This window comes from Rhopalosiphum maidis, chromosome 2 (assembly GCF_003676215.2).
Source record: "Rhopalosiphum maidis isolate BTI-1 chromosome 2, ASM367621v3, whole genome shotgun sequence".
Taxonomy (NCBI): Eukaryota; Metazoa; Arthropoda; class Insecta; order Hemiptera; family Aphididae; genus Rhopalosiphum; species Rhopalosiphum maidis.
Window position 1 is genome coordinate 54,776,837 of NC_040878.1, and position 17,552 is coordinate 54,794,388.

A 17,552-nucleotide genomic window follows, 5' to 3' on the forward strand; every position below is an offset into this window, starting at 1 on the left:
TATAATAAATATCCTAGCTTGAACGATATTAACAAGCTAAGTCCAACATAGCCAGACGCATATTCAATAAACTGCTACAATTAAAAATTTAAACTAATAAAAAAAAAAAAAACAATGATTATTTTTTAATGTTGGATTTGAATTTATCATTTATTTGTAAATAAATAATAAATAATAGATAAGATTTATAAAATAATAAAATTACACATATGTTGTAAATATTTTATTAACTTTTTATATGCTCTATACTACAATATTTATTCATTTATTTTATTTGTCTGGAATTGTAGGTTTATAATATTCCTTAACATTTTCTGGTAATGATTTAATTTCGAATGCACCAATTTCATTCAATAATTGATTTTTTGCATAGAAATATTGTCGGAACCAATTAATATGATCTTTCTTTTCTTCAACAGACAAAAATGGATTTTTTGACAAACCAACACATACTAATTCCATGAAATGTCTAATTGGTCCTTTTTTGGGACACCATTCATCAATTAATGGTTCTAAAAATACATGTTCAGCAAAAAATACATTATGTTCATCATTCATACCTTGTTCGTTATTAATAGGAAATTTCCACAATTTTCCTTGTTCTGTCCAAATAATCATTTGTTCATAAATATTTTTTGGTGGATGTGTTACTGCTGTTTGTAAACTTTTTTCATGTAATCTTTTCCAAGTAGGCAAGATTGGAATGTCTTTATTTTTGTTAAATTCTTTAAATATACCAAGTGGATCACTGCTAAATAAACTAATTGGCACATAATTATCCATTGGTCTTTTGTACTTTTTAGTTCTTTGATGATCACCAGAACCATGGCCTATCAATTCTCTCACTCGTTGGGCTCTATCAACATCACTAAACTTTAGGGACACATTCTTTGGTTGAGAACGATCAATTTTCATTCCCGATAGTAGATCATCTAACTGAACAGAAGATTTCACCTTTTTTTCAGAAGAATCATTAGGTTCATTGTTGTAAATCCTCAGCAAATTTAACAAGTCCGATTTAGTTTTATTTGTATCACCTCCAATTGATTGAGCAACTTTGGTGGCTGCATCAGATAATTTTTCGCCTAATGGTTTGTTATGTTTAGATTCATCAATATCTTGTTTATTTTGTTCTGCTTTCCTTGCCAATTGTCTAGGTTGTGCCAAATCAATGGGTTTAGATTCTTGAGGAATCATATTGGTGTCATTTCCTTTCTTCATGGTTTTCAGTAGATTATTTAGTTTTTCAACAGCTGATTGGTTCTTTTTTGAATTATTATCATCGTCTGATTTGTATCGTTGAGTTAAACAAAAAACGCCACGAATAGTATTACGTTTTGAACCATTAATATATGGTATGCACTTGATAGATAGAGTGGGATTCATTTTGATATATGTACTATTTGAAATTATGTTACTGAAAATTCCCTAAAAAATTAATTAAAGACATTAACATAGGATTCTTAAATTACATAATGAAAAATATAAATAAAAAGATTATTCAGAATGAGATAGAGAACAAAAACAATCTTTCTTCTTACTTGTGTTTTCGAAGAATTCCAACTTCACAATATCAACTTTAAAAATAAAAAAAATAACTTTACAGTTTACATGCTATTATGTTAGCACGATAAATTTACTTTATATATTGATAATATTGATATTTAATCAATGCTTCATGTCTGTAAATAATAAAATTGATTATATTATCTATAGTTAATGATAACAATAATGATTACTGTGATCATAGGTCTATGACTGTGATACACGATTAAAGATATCTTATTAAGTATATATTTAATCGTGTTGTGGTAATATTACTAATATTTATTATTTATGCTTACAAGAGATAAAATATGACACAATATGATTTTATTGACTTGACTGAATTATACTGTATGTAGTGTAAGTACTAAGTTGTTCTGTGGTTATACTATAAGATCTATTCCAAAACGTATTTTAAATCGTGTTTGCAACCCTGATAACAGCACGAGAAATCAAAATAAGTAATAAGTGATAAAAATTAACTGAATCTTGGACATTCTCAAACTGTCAATAATATAAAATATTAGTATTATTAGTAATATTCTACTCATTTTTGGATTCTGAATACTCATGATTGAGATTCGTGTCGTATTTTTGTTTATAAACTGAAATACGGAATGACAGTATAACAAATATATGTTTTGGGACCTTGAAGCTTCTGTAGACACAACTTATTTAACATAAATCCGCAACCACTATAGGATCAGCCTAATTTAGGATACTGTAAGAGTGTAAAAATTGTTAATTACCAACTTTCAAACACAGCATGGAATTGTACAAGTATAATTATTAAATCAGTAGTCAGTCAAATGACTGAACAAATGAAATAATTTGGAACAAGGTTTTAAATTCTATAGATATTTGATAAAACTACTGTTTTGCACAAAATAATTTGGGGTAAGGTTCATCATCTGATAACTACTATAGAATAGAAAATTAAATTTATTCAGTGACCATCGTAGAGTAAGGAATATTGTCCATGGAAGAATTTGGAACAAGGTTTGTTATCTGATCAAACTAATGTAGAAAGGGGTTCTGTAATGTGTATGTTAGGATTGGATAAAAATGAGATCACCAGAAAAGCATAATTGTAAACACAAACTAATTATGTTCTTTATGAAAGTATTCTTAGGTATAAGGTATATAAACTAAGATACAAATAATAAATTATCTTTTCTATTTTATATTAAAAAAAAATAAAGTATTTTTTTCTCTTGCGATTCTCTTAAATAATTGTCTGTGAAACAAATATAAATAAAATAACTATATACCTTTTAAATTTTATTTATTTATATTAATTAAACAAAATTTAATATTGATATAAATTTTAATGATTACAGTTCATTATTTTTAATGAATCATTTATATTAATAGCATTATATATAAATAACAATGTTTTGATGTTTCTTCAGAACAAGCTTCCAAAATAAATATATATCAACAATTATGTAACCAATGTTTTAGCTGGGTTATACATTCTAATATAATATTAGGTATTTAAAAAAAAAAAAAATTTAAAATGTTAGTGTTCATTGTTTATTTATAATCAAATATAATAACATCAATTGTTACACACAAATCTCTTAACATTAAAAATGAACATAGGTATTCTTTAACAGTTCAGTAACTTTTTTAACTAATAAATTATAATGCATAATAAACATACAATGTAACATAAACTTAAACATATTAAAATGATTGTTACTAAGTATTAACAATAATAATAAATTACAAGTTATTAATATTTTCATAGTATCTACACTAGTATTCTTATTGGCATTGAAAAGAAAATTATCTTAATTATTACAGTTTAAAACTTAATGACAAAACATAAATAAAACTTAAAGACATAAGTAAACTAACCATTTTGCATTTAATGCAATTTAAGTTTTTTTTTATTTATAATATTGGCATAATTTAAATATTAACAGTGGCAGTTTTTTATATATTTATAAAATAAATGTTACTAAAATATATGTAAAACAAATTATATTATTATTCAACATTAATAATGAAATGAAAATAAACATTTTTATAAAAAAAAAAAATAATAATACCAAGAATTTGTTATACATTAAAAATCATTTTGGCCAGTAAAACATTATCAAAATTATAAAAACAAATTATTGTACAAAAAAGAATTTAAATTATATTTGTTTTATATGATAAAATATAAATATAACATAGACATTACATTTTAATTATTTAATATAAAAACATAATGTACCTAATGTTGTTAAACAATATTAGTTGTTATATTAATTGCTTATGAGAACATTTAAAAATTAGTAACATTATGTAACCTGAGAAGTATTCAAATTAAAGATCCATATTTTTCATTTTTTTCTGTAATAAAAGACTTTAATAATAAAGTTTGTAACCATATAATTTTAAACAATATTTTTTGCAGGCCAAAATGAATTTTAGAAGTATAATGACAATATGACAACTTCAATTTATATGCACAATGTGCAAAATAATAAAACTTAAACTATGATATTAAAGAATGCTGTATCACAGCCTGTGACGAAGAAATATTTATCATACCACAAATAACTTATGTTATTTATAACTAGCGTAACAATAGAAAAATCACATATTTTTATAAAACGTATACAATAAAAAATTCACAGACTTTATATAAAATAATTTGAGACCCTTTATACAAAAAAAAAAACTATAATTATCATCACAGAGTTCAAGTTACTATCTAAACATAGAAAAAAACAGAGTTAAGTAAGTTACAATATTGTACTTTCAAAATGAATAGTAACGCTTCGACTTTTGTCCAACCAGACGCCTTTTATGCCACGTGCTTAAAGCTATTGGAACTCGTTTAGAAGTAGTGGTAATTCTTTTAGTAGGGGAACATTGAGTAGACCGTGTTTTTGTACAGCTGGCTAAGTATTCCCTTTTAAATTGTAAAGTAGAGATCTCGGTTAACTCTGACATTTTTAATGTAATATTCTTGTACACATCAATAGCGTTTGGTCGATTAAGAGGATTGGGGTCAATCATATTTGCTATAAGTAAACTTAATCCAAAATCTTCTATATCTGGTACAAATCCATCTCTTAAAAAATGCCATTCTGGCCCATCACTTGGTAATCTTAAAGCTGAAACAGCTTCATATGCAGTCATTCCTAACGAAAATATATCAACTTTCATAATTGTTGAACTATCATATTTTCCACTTAACATTTCTTTAGGTAAATATCGACCATCACCATCTTCCACATCACTTAAATTGTCTGTATGTGCTACATGACCAAGATCACCAATTTTGTAAATTATATCTCTATCAACTTTATCTTCATCTTTTTCCAGGAATTTAGAATGACTTATCATGATATTTGCAGGTTTTATGTCCAAATGAACCATTTTTGATGTATGCATATAATGAAGACCATTTGATAAATGAGATAATAGGCGCTCGATGGCAGCATCATTGAAATTGTGGTGTTTTGTAAATATCATTTCATCTAGATTTCCACCATCACAATATTCTAGTTGTATAAAAACTGAATTACTCTCATTCCATGCAGAATGATAAGCAACTATGTTTGGATGACTAAATAAAGCAGCATTTGCATATACTTCTTTACGAGCATAATTTTCTCGTCTAGTTCCTACTACCTTCTTAAGTGTTTTTTTAATAGCATATGGCATTCCTTCTAGCATATTAATACACTTATAAACCTCGCCGAAATCTCCTTTTCCAATAAGATCTTCCACTTTAAATTCTTTAAAATATCTAGATACTTTAAGATCAGTTAGTTCAACATTTGTTAAATCTTTAGACCAGTTGTCAAGTGTTGATGATTCATTATTGTTATTGTTGTTATTATTATTTGTCCATTTTAACCGTAGGTCAGTTGCTGCAGGAGAGAATGGGTTAATGCTAAATTGTTTAGGTTTAGATATTGTTGCTTCATTAAGTAATTGGTTTGAATTTCTATTTTCAAATAATTTAGATTTTACAGAAGATTGGGATCGATCTAATATACCTTCTTCCAATTTAAGGACACGAATCCTTTTTATAGGAGGCGAATAGGATAATTCATCCTTTTGAGGTGAATCAGCTTTTGAAGGTGAAGCTAAATGCTCAGCAAACCTTAATGGAAGTGCAGATCGATGTTTTCGACTGGCGGGTGTCATGGGTGGAATATGTTGAACATGGTTAGGTGGCGTTTTAGGCGATTCTTGAATGTTGGCAGCAATAAGGCAAGGTGAAGACTCATCAGAATCATTGAAATTTAAACGTCTAGGTAACAATGTAACTGGACTGAAAAACCGTTGTATGTCCACTCCGTCCATGTTTGGTCAAATGAATTTCTATTTCTTTCAGATATAATATGTCAACATACAAATTGAACATTGTTATTCAAGTCTTCAATTACACAAAACCTGAAAAAATATGTTAAAATGGATTTCATTATCATGAGATTATTAAATTAGCTTTATAATATTTAATGTTTAGATACAACACAACTGATAATATGAAAAATAAAGAATTATCAACTTCAAGGATTAAATAATTTTGTAAACTATTTTTCTGATAGGTAAATATAAAAAAAAAAAAAAATAAATAGGCTTATGTACACATAGGTATTAAAATGTAACAACATACTTTGGTAAAAAAAAATGTATAGTACTAAAAATAAATAATTGGCTATTAAAATAAATGATTAAATTAAATGATTATTGGTGGAATTCCCCATGATTGTCCAATGCAAATTAAATTTAATAATTAAATTAATTACAGATTGAAAATACTAATTTAAAAGTACCAGGATCTATAAAAAAATTCAGGACTATCAAACATAGTTTGATGATTTTTAAAAATTAATGTAAAAAAAAAATTATTAATTTTATTTTTCGAAGGTTAAATACTTTGTTTCTGAATTGTATAAAATTAGGTAAGTAAATTTAAATAAAATTAAATAAGTTGCGACATGACCAATTGGCTAATTAGTCAACAGAAAGTATTAAATAAAACAATAATATACATATTATAATACAATAATTAGGAGTCCGGTGTTAAACATAAAATCTTGCATAAAACAATTACCGCAGTTAGTATTAATATACTATGATAATGTAGAAATTATAATCAGTGTGTACTTACATGATTCTGGTGACATTTTTATTGTCTGTACTATGGTCCAATAGATGTGAGAAACAAATGATTTTCTTAAAAAAAAAAAACACTTTCACTACGGATAAAAAAAACCACTGTTTCGAAAGCGAATACTGATAGACGTGTTCACGGGCAAGTCAAGAAAGTGGGATAGACACAACAACAATGAAAAACGAAAGAACAGTGGCGAGAAGGTAAAATCTAAAAGACCCGTCAAGCGGGATTTAAATGTGATTAGACAAATTTAAAAAAAATTATGCGAGCGAGAACTCGAAACTGGCGATAAAAACTTCTGACTGGCGGGCTAGGGCGCGCGCATGAGTCATCCGGCGGTCGAATCGTCGAGATAATTGTAAATGTTGTTATAATATCAAGAAGAGCCGAAAAATGTGCGGCATGTAGGGCGCCGAGCTACCGGATTGGCCGGTGTGAGTCAGGTGACGACGGTACGGCAACACTGCAGTGTACAGTGCGACCAACGCAAATGGTCGGGCGATTGTTGTCGGGCAAAGGTAAAGCGCGGGAAAACGACGGCAGCTGTTGCTTGCTGTCTGGAGGGCTGCTACTGCATTATGCACCGGTCCGCTGTCGTAACCGTATTGTATGATTGTGGTGTTATTTGTTATTGTTATCGTTATCGCCGGCGAAGGGGGAAAAATAATAATATGGAAATGGCGGGACGGTAACAGCAGCAGCTGCGGCAGCGGCAGCCACACTGCATCAGCTGCATTCTGGTTTATGCCTATTACACGTACGTCCTTATACTACTCCAATACAATATGACGTTGGAAAACCTGCCAAATGTTGTTGTTGTTATTGTTGTTGTTTTCGAGTCCCACGTGCGTTTGTTTATCATTGCGTCCGGATTAATTTTCGATTTGCGTGCATCGTTTTAAGTTTATCTATGTATATAGTCATATAGACACTTATTACTAATTAGGCGGACATGACCGGATGACTATGTATTATGTAGATTTAAATCTTTGAATTTTACACTATGAATTATTTTACTTTTTTTTTTATTTACATAAATATTAAAATACACTCCGATATGCTGTATTTTCTATTAAATTAGTTTTAAAAATATTATTAAACATCGATTTATGTTTTCCATGAAAAATATTGAATTTATAAATTTATTATAAATCTGTTATTTAAATTGTAAATGTTATTACATATATAAACTCCTGGCCACTCGATAAATTCTAGTTGCTCCATTGACGTTATTTGATCTTTATGAGTTATGAATTATGATATGATACTGGACTACGTAACCACTGCAATATGTCTTCCCGCTAAAATTACTTCTTGTAATCGATAAAATCGAGATATACGTATAAAGTAATTCTACGTTTACATAAATCGATTTCAATAAGGTTCAAGATCATCTATATTGTATAAAATATTATACCTGCATGGCTCTTATCTGCATTACATTTAAACACTATTGCGTTAAAATGATTAATAGGTTCTATTCAAATTTCAGGCTTATACTACTGAACTACTTAAAGAAAAGATATCCTACTGTATAATAAAGAATTGTACTAATAAGTACTTGAACCTTGGACAACAGGGAAATGTGTACATTAGGTATTTAAAAAATAATAAAACAATTTTACTCGGTAATAAAAAATATAACGTTATTTAATTATTGTGAAATATACCCGATTTATTTGGATCATTACAAGGTAATAGGTAGTAGGTAGTCAAAAACCAAAAAAAAAACTTATTTAGGTATATAGATAATGTTATTGTTTCTAATAAGTAATAACATTTCGTGAAATTTTTACAGCATAAACCTATTATAATTATAGTTTTAGGTAATTACTAATTAATCTCTGATCTACAGCATAATGAAATTAAAAAATAATAATTATTGACAGGTGGCAATAAGGTATAAATATAATTTTTATGATAATAATTATACCGGAAATTATTGACATTGGAATATATAATTAAATAATAAAAGTTTGATTACAATTTTATATTATTGTAATTCTATCTTTCTGAGTATTTATATTTTAGAATAGTTTTTTAAAAGTAATAAGTACTATCGTCCATAGGTTTCAGGTGAGTCAAGCGATAATAGACTATATATAGCGTAGCTAAGATGACGCCACGCCCGAGTGAGTGTGGAGTGGCGTATATACTATATAGGAATTAATTTCTAGGGGAGGGGGTTAAATCCCTAACCCCCTATATATGCCATTTCATGGGTGTCTCCGTGTAGGTTTAAACGTAAAATATAATAAATTTATTTGCATTCAATAGAACCAATTTTATGTCATTAGCTTTAATATTAGTTTAGAGTGAATTTATCAGTTATTAAATATCAAAATCTAAAGGTAAGAATAGTGTCTTGATCTCTCGTTGGTTTTTTACAAAAGACAATTGATCACTCTAATATTAAGGCTAACAACACATCAGTCAAAATATGTTCTCTACCGAATATAAATTTCCTGTTGTACGTTTGTAAGACGCAGTGGCGGATTAACCTTCACAGCGTCCTGAGGCACGCTCAGTATTCACAACTCCCCTTTTTTTAATACTATCCAATGTCCAAGGATCGTAGTTTAAATGGACTAACATTGAAGAGTGATGGGTAATTGGGTATAGCCATCTCGAAAGTAAAAAATAGAATTGATTCTATTTTTTTTTCATTTTTTTGAGAATAAAAATAAAATAATATAACAAATTTGCCGCCCTAGGCTCGAGCATCACGACACTAGTGAGTAGTGGTTAATCCCCCACTGGTAAGACGGAAAAAACGCATATCAGGTGTGGCGTTCTCTTTGATATTGCAGCTGCAAGTCAATAAATTATATTATTTCACTTTGCTTGAATTTTTTACTTTCGATTGTATCTATTTATATAATTGTAGGTCAATACATTTATGAAATACAACCAGCGTCCGCCACAAATTTGTTATCTTGGTTAATGGAAGTTTTTATTTTACGATTAATTATCTATTGCTAATGTATTGTCTAAATATTTTTAATATTTTCATTTATTCCTGAAGATTTAATTAATCAGATTTTAAATTATGAAATAGTAAACTACTCAAATGAAAAAAAAATGTTTTATTTTGTTTATATTGTAATTTATACATTTTTTTTGTATAAAAATTATTAGTTTGAATAAATTTTCTGTTTTTATATATATTTCATTTTGTTTCTAGTTTTTTGAAAATATAAGTTTTATATAATAAAATAAAATAGGTAAAGAGGGCTAGAACCATTTTTCAACGTCTTCTTGAGTTCCGACTAAAAGATTCACGCGTTGTTACTGATTTAGTGACTTTACTGAGTATAACAATATATATTAATGCAATGTATGTAAAATATAAATAAATAATTTTAACTTGTCCTAATCATATATTTAAGATTTAAATACATTTTCATAAAATGTCAAAAATGTATGTTTTACGTATTAAATTAATAATTAAGTCAAATTTCGTCACCATTTCCGGCTGAATGAGGTTGATGATAATGCAATTTGCGTTAAATTTCGTGAATAATACGTTGTTTAAGTGGTAGTCAATTAAAAAAAATCCTGTCTATTCTATCGTTGCTGAAACACTAAAATGTATAACACAATAATTAATATGTTTTGTAACTTGTATAGTAGTCGTCCATACTTGATTAATTAAATCATTTTAAATATTATTAAATAATTTATGCACATTTATAATTCTTAATTCTTATGGTTAAGTAAATAATAAACGTTTTATTCAAATTTTTATGGTAGTAAATTGTTTAATTAAGTAGTTATACCTATATGACGATGTATTTAAAAAAATACTGAGTATTAATTAATTATACTTAGGATTTGCTCCATCTACCTATGTAGGATGTAAATTGTAGGATATATTAAATAATCTTTATCCTGTTTAATAAATTTTTGTATTTTTTATGATATCAAATAATTTTTATCTTATAAAATGTTTTGCTTTTAGGTACATATTAATATATTATAATGCATGGTCGCATACTCGCAATGAATAAATAATACTATGTAGTGGTACCTATTGTGTAGAGGAGCTAAGTAATATAAAGAATAATAGATGTATTTTTTGGACATCTGTAAACAGTGTAAACTGTAGTACAATTTTTTGAAAGAAAAAAACCATCTGTTATATAAGATGTTGAATTATAAAAAGAAAAGTGTCAAAATAATTTTTTTAGCGTCTCTACGAAAGCGAACGACAGGATAGAATTGTTTTCATTATTTTTACCTGGTAGTATTTTCAATTCGATCATAGATGAAACTCCGCACTAATGGGGCATTCATCTTGACAAGTCCTACACAGCAGATGCGCGTTTTTATATTATTATTTTTACCGAGTCTTTTGTGCGCTTGTATGTACGTACTACGTATACAGAATGATTCACCATTTCACCAAGCATATTTACTTTTTTTTCTTATTCAATAATGCTATTACTTGAAATCTGATTTTTATTATACATAAGAAAATATTTTAAAACTGTTAAGATATTTTATGTTACTTAAATAGAGTTCTATGGACACAAACTTCTTTTTTTTTTAATGAAAATCCACCTTGTCTACTGTAAATTATATTATGTTAAATACATAATAAAATTTAAAAAAAATACGTAAACGCCAAAATAAAAAATTTTAATGAGTAGTTTTTTAGTTATTTAACTTTAAATAATAAAGATAATAGGCCCACGAAAATTGGCTTGGAAGATATTGAAGCTACGAATACTACGGCGATTTGAAAATGTTGGTAATTAATATTAATTTATTGACACTTATATAATTCTTAAAATGGTTTAAGAATAATCCATAATAGATACCTATCTGCAACATTACATTTATTTTATATTTTTGGAAAAACAATTTTTAAGGACTGTTATCCTTAATATAAACTAGTCATTTTAACTACTGAAAAATTAAATGTTTGAATTTTTAATTAGGCACATTAAAGTTTTGAAAACATTATTATTTAAATAATTTACTATAAAAAATGGTCTTACATTAAAAAAAAAAAAAAAAAAAAAAAAAAAAATAGAAGTTTGTAGCACCATAAAACACTTTTTAAGTAATAGTTCGGGGTAGTAAAGGGTGTAATCGAGAGACAGACGACTCTGAATTTTTTAAAAAGCGGTGGTTAAGCAATGAGTAATAATTTAGTGATGACTTGTATTTTGGCAGCTATTATTAAAATAGGTATGACAGTAAATGTTTCTATCATTTTTCTAGGGGGGTGTAATATTATCGATTTGCCTCTGAACAATTTTATTGGCTGCATATGAACTGAGTCCCAATAAAATTTTTTAGGATGAATTGAGTCCCTGGTTGTTGTTTTAAGATATATAGTATATACTAATTAAGTCAGTGTACAGACTTAATTTTTTTTATTATTATTATAATATAATAATAATGTATGATTATAAAATAAGTAAAATAATTTAAATGTTACTTGTATATAATACAATTAATATAGGTTATGATAAAATAAAATTTTTTATATTAGTAAAAATTAGTGTTATTAACATTGTATAAAATGATATCAACGATATAATGTAGTTGTCTCCACATACGTAAATTATGATTGATTTTATATTTTACTCAAAGTAATCCTCGGACTCAGAACTCAGTTAATATATGTTTATGATTTCCTAACCACGGATAACGGACTCAATTATTATATTAATTTTTTCCCGTTCAGGTACTGGGACTAAATTAGTATAAGTACAGCGATTTCATCACGTCACTGAGTAGTACAATTGTCAATAATTAATTTTAAACTTGAAATGACGGTCTTTAAATATATTTAAAAATACTAAAAATTAGAATTTGAATGAATTCTTTATTGCTTGGTGAATCACCCTGTATAATGTATAAGTATAATAATATAACTAACGGAAATATGGAACTATTTGGAGCTGTTTTAAACCTGGGGACGGGGATCAGTATTCGAAATATTTACTGCTTTCCGTATAATGTATAATATAATATAATTTATAAATATACGCATTTAATACTTGCGTTTCGTTTACTTGAAATATATAAAAGACGAGTCTCGTGTGCAGTGTATATATATATATATTTACCCTTATATGTCTTACGGAGTATTACTTCTCTCGAGGCGGAATTAAATGGCAGATGTACACACGGAACCGTTATACAAAAAACCCACGCACACACGTAAGATCTCACCTGTTCATCATATATTTATGTAATATACACAATAGTCATAATACTATATGTATATTATATACGTTTACACATAATGTCGTATATTATAATGCGTATATATTATATATATATATATACATATACATATGTGATATGCACGGTCCGCGTGTTACGGCCTATGGGAAACACGAAACTTGTTCCCACGCATTTGTACCCCTTTTTGATTGCGCTATGCTTGTGCGTAGACGCACGCATTTACAAAATCCTTCCGGTGAGACGATTCAATTTCGACCGTTTATAAGAAAATCGAACGTACCCATTGGAACCAAATTATATTGTCAGTACACTTAGCACTTGGCCACATAATTTTGTAACAAAATTTCGCGTTTTTTTGCTATCAAAGAAATTTGTACGTCCTGCACTTTTTACCGACCTATCAATGTACTGATAAACGCTAAAAATGCATATAAAACATAAAAATGTCAATAAATAGTTATATAATGTACTTAATATTCTCAACTAATAATGACTAATAAAGATATTATATATTGTTCATTTAAAACAAAAATATGAAAGGATATAAATACTTATAAATTATAATACATTATGTACCATATGTATATTACGTATATGTAGGTACTTAGTATCTAATAATATACTTATTTATTTATATACCATATTAAAAATTAAATAACAGCGGAAACTATTTAAGGCGGAATCATACGGGACCAACTTTTCAACAATTAAATTTAAACGTTCAGGTTTTCCAAAAATCACGAAGTGTTTTTTAGTTTTTTCATGGTTACTGCTATTTTTCCTTCTGTATCTATGTTTTTGATTCAAGAAACCATTTAGGGGCCGCTACAATAACATTATGTTTTCTCTGTTTATCTTTCATATAATATACTAATATAGGAACAAAGATATTTTGTATTCCCACGATTACGGCTCTCTAGTTAAGTTTAGGGCAAATAAGGCACCTATTATATATTTTGTAAAGAGGAATATTTACTGTGCATTGACTGGATAGATTTTTAATATTTACATTTTTTATTAGTATAAGCGCGTTTTAATTTAAAATAATTTTGATTATTTTTAATCATTAATAACTTATTCAAAAATTTAAATACTAAAAATCTATCCAGTAAACGCACAGAAAATATTCTTCTTTAAAAAATATAATTATAATAGGTGCCTTTGCCTAAACTGAACTGGAGAGTCGTAATCATGGGAATATGGAATATCTTTTTTCCTATAAATGTGAAATAGTAAACTGATAAAATTTTTTTATCTTAATTAATTCATTTTTGTATATTTTAATTGATGTGAATTCTTAATGCAATGGCTTTTCTTCGTCCTCTGATGAATTATTTTTAGTTATTTTATAAATTAATTTCTTTGCCGCTTTCCGTGAATAAATTATTATCAATCATAAAAAAAAAAAATTATTTAGATTATTTTCACCTATAGTTAAGCACATTTAATTTATGCTTTCTTTGATGTGTTCGTTTATTATTTCTATTTTATTAAAACTATTTGACATTCGTATTGCCACAAGTAAAACCAGCTTTAGTGTAGAAACCATGTTTTAATAGTTTAATAATTGTTTTTCGTTTAACTAATTTTACAGTGCTATCTAATCATTTTATTGAGTCGAGCACTGTTATTTTTTTGATATTTTTAAAATATTATTTAAACATTGTATATAGTCACATATTATATGTGGCTGGCGTCTTATTTATAAAATAAAAATTTGCTTAGTTTATTATAATTAAGAATTTTAATTTTTTAAGTATACATTTATAAATAATTATCAAATTATATAAAGAAAAGTGTATTTATAAATATTTTGGCTCTTGGTATTATTGTATCTATCCATGACACCCATGAACCTATTCATGTTGCAAGCCACCCGCCCTGTTATGTAGTACACAAAATACAAATATGTGTTTAACTTAAATCCTAACAAATATGTATAGTGCAAATTTATCTTAATTATCGTTTTATAATATACCTACAAACTTATTTCATTAATATATACGTTATTTTTGGTCGTTGTACACGCGAGTGTCATGTTTTTGGTTTATGCAAGGTTTTTACTTCCACAGGATCTACAAAATCATCCCGTTTCCGCGTTAGGAAATTTCGGTTTTATTGCGAGGCTTAGCGTATATGTATTAAGTTATAGAAACATGACGAGACCAAAGAAAAATTTCTTATTTTACACGGTGTACGCCGTAAACAATTTTCACTGTATTTAAAATTACTTATTGGCCTATTGAATTGAATAGGGGATATACATGCATCTTTTATGAACTGCATATTTACAAAAAATATAACGCGGAAAACGCGTTTGAAAAATAAACAAAAAATGTTTAATTTAAATAAACGAGATCGTGGTATACCACTGACTAATCAATTAATAATTTTTTATACTTCAGCGATAGGCCAAGGCCGTCAATTAGACCGTAGGTTAAAATATAATATTTTAACTATAATGACGGAGATTATTAGAAGTGATGTAGAACGGTTGATAAATTACTATTTTATTGATGCGGAACTTTAGGGGAAAAAACGATTTCCCTATTAAATAATTTTTTTTTTATCAAATTTAAACTAAAAATACAAAAATGAAAGTTTAGATATTGAATTTTTTATTTCATGTAACTAAAGATATCGAATTATAAACTTGAAAATGGAAAACATTTTGCTAGGTCTTAGAAAATAAAAAACAATTTTCACGGAAACCATAGGGGGGCATAGGACATAATATATTGATATCAAACAAAAAAATGATATAGTCAGCGAAATAGGTAATTAACTAAAGAGGGCTATCCGTCATCAAATCTCCGGAATTCCATTCGATATGCTGGTGGGAGTGATGGAAAACTTTCGAGAACGGCTCCATATGATCGTCGTTTGTCAAGGCAATTATTTGGACGAAAACATTTTTAAAAAATACTTTAAAAGAACCTTGTATAATGTAGTTCTTAAAAATAAATTTTTTTTCTATTTCTTGTATTGTTTTTTTTTAGTTCACTTCGGAAATGCGGGAGTCTATTACGCCGAACCCTGTATATTAAGTATATCCTTTTATAATAACTGAATGATAATTTGTAAAATTTTTAATAATTTATCAAATTTACCGTTGAAATTTCGTTAAAATATATTTATTTATTAATTAAACTCATACACTATATTCAAATTATTTTTCTATGTTATATATTTGTATAAAATGAATGATGGAAGTAAAATAATAATAATAATAATAATAATAATTAATTTGGTTTGGTGTTAAATCATTATAATATGTGCCTAAATCGTGGAAATTGGTTTTGTTATATAATAATTGTGTTTTTGTTTAATTTTAAGTAATTATATAATCGTTTAATTGTATGATCTCTATACAGGAAATAATCATAAAATGATTTTGTATATTTAAATTTATTCTTTTACTAATCAATGACAATAAAAATTAATTAAAAAATGTTAATTATTAATTAGATACATTTTAATATTATTCTCTATTACTATACATCACATACCTACAATAAACTACACTCTTTTATTCAAAATTTTTTTGTTAAAAATGTCAATAATCAAGAAGTTTAAAGCATGCAATTCTAACTAAAGTTGAAAAAAAAATGAAATAATTTGCATGCATAAGCATAATGTATAATAAATGTATTAATAGTATAATATACATAAAATTTAGTTCCAACTTTCCAAAGTACCAAGGCACCTGTTATCTGTTTATACATAATAATAATAATATACGAGTACAATATATTATACAATTAATTTATACGAATTAACAATAAGTAATTACCTATATCAGTGGTATTCGCTTAAATTGTCCAGAAAATATTTTGTGTAAATTGCTTAGTATTAAATTTTGTTTACATTTTATAGTCATACTGAAATTTTTAATTTCAAATAAGCTCTGTATTTTCATAAAAAAATCACCGTTTCTATTTTTATCTAACTAACTATGACACTAATTTATTGATATGATAATTCATTACCGAATATTCAATGACTTTGCTATTAGTATAATTTATGTAAATTGAAAAGATTATTATTTATTAAAATGTTCACTTTTAAGTTTTGTCCCCTATATATAAATATATTCAGAGAATCAGAGCACATTATTTTCTAGAAAAAAAATATAATAATATAATGAATTAAAATATACATAGTATTAATTTTGTTGTATAGATTTTGTTCAAAATACATTTAAATCCATGAATAAAACAATCAAACATGAAACAAGTGTTTTTTTTCGATTTAATAATTTAAAAAAATTTTATTTTTATATAATATACTTATATAATTGGTATGATCAGAAAATTCCTTGAAAAATAAAACTTCTACATACAAATTAACCTGTGTTACGTAAAGTACAGGATCAATTAGCAGATACAGCAATAATTTATTATAGGTAGGTGAAATTTTAAGTTTTTTAACTTATTCAAGCTATTAGGTCTCAACTTTATTGCAAAATTATCAACAGTTTCTATATAAATTTAAATTGAAAGTAAATTAGTAAGTACTTAGTTATGCTCAATTGTATAGAAATTGGAATGTTTTACAATAGGTACTATGGTGTCCCATGCATGGTACTAATGCATTTATACAGCTGACTAAGTGAATAGCGAATACTTAATAGTAAATTGTAAATATATACAGCGTAATTATTCAAGTA

The 17,552-nt window shown here is 26.7% G+C and overlaps 2 protein-coding genes across 2 annotated transcripts; both read right to left on the reverse strand.

Moving 5' to 3' along the window:
• Window positions 1-243: 243 nt before the first annotated feature.
• On the reverse strand, window positions 244-1,676 carry LOC113553504 (28S ribosomal protein S31, mitochondrial). Its single transcript, XM_026956867.1, has 2 exons — window positions 1,542-1,676; window positions 244-1,428 (listed from the first exon to the last, which is right to left on the reverse strand). The coding sequence occupies exon 2, from the start codon at window positions 1,384-1,386 to the stop codon at window positions 271-273; it is 1,116 nt and encodes a 371-aa protein (XP_026812668.1). The 5' UTR covers window positions 1,387-1,428; window positions 1,542-1,676; the 3' UTR covers window positions 244-270.
• A 2,180-nt stretch (window positions 1,677-3,856) lies between these two features.
• On the reverse strand, window positions 3,857-7,022 carry LOC113552702 (wee1-like protein kinase). Its single transcript, XM_026955549.1, has 2 exons — window positions 6,674-7,022; window positions 3,857-5,952 (listed from the first exon to the last, which is right to left on the reverse strand). Exon 2 carries the CDS (start codon window positions 5,860-5,862, stop codon window positions 4,303-4,305), a length of 1,560 nt encoding a protein of 519 aa, XP_026811350.1. The 5' UTR covers window positions 5,863-5,952; window positions 6,674-7,022; the 3' UTR covers window positions 3,857-4,302.
• Between the last annotated feature and the right edge of the window lie 10,530 nt (window positions 7,023-17,552).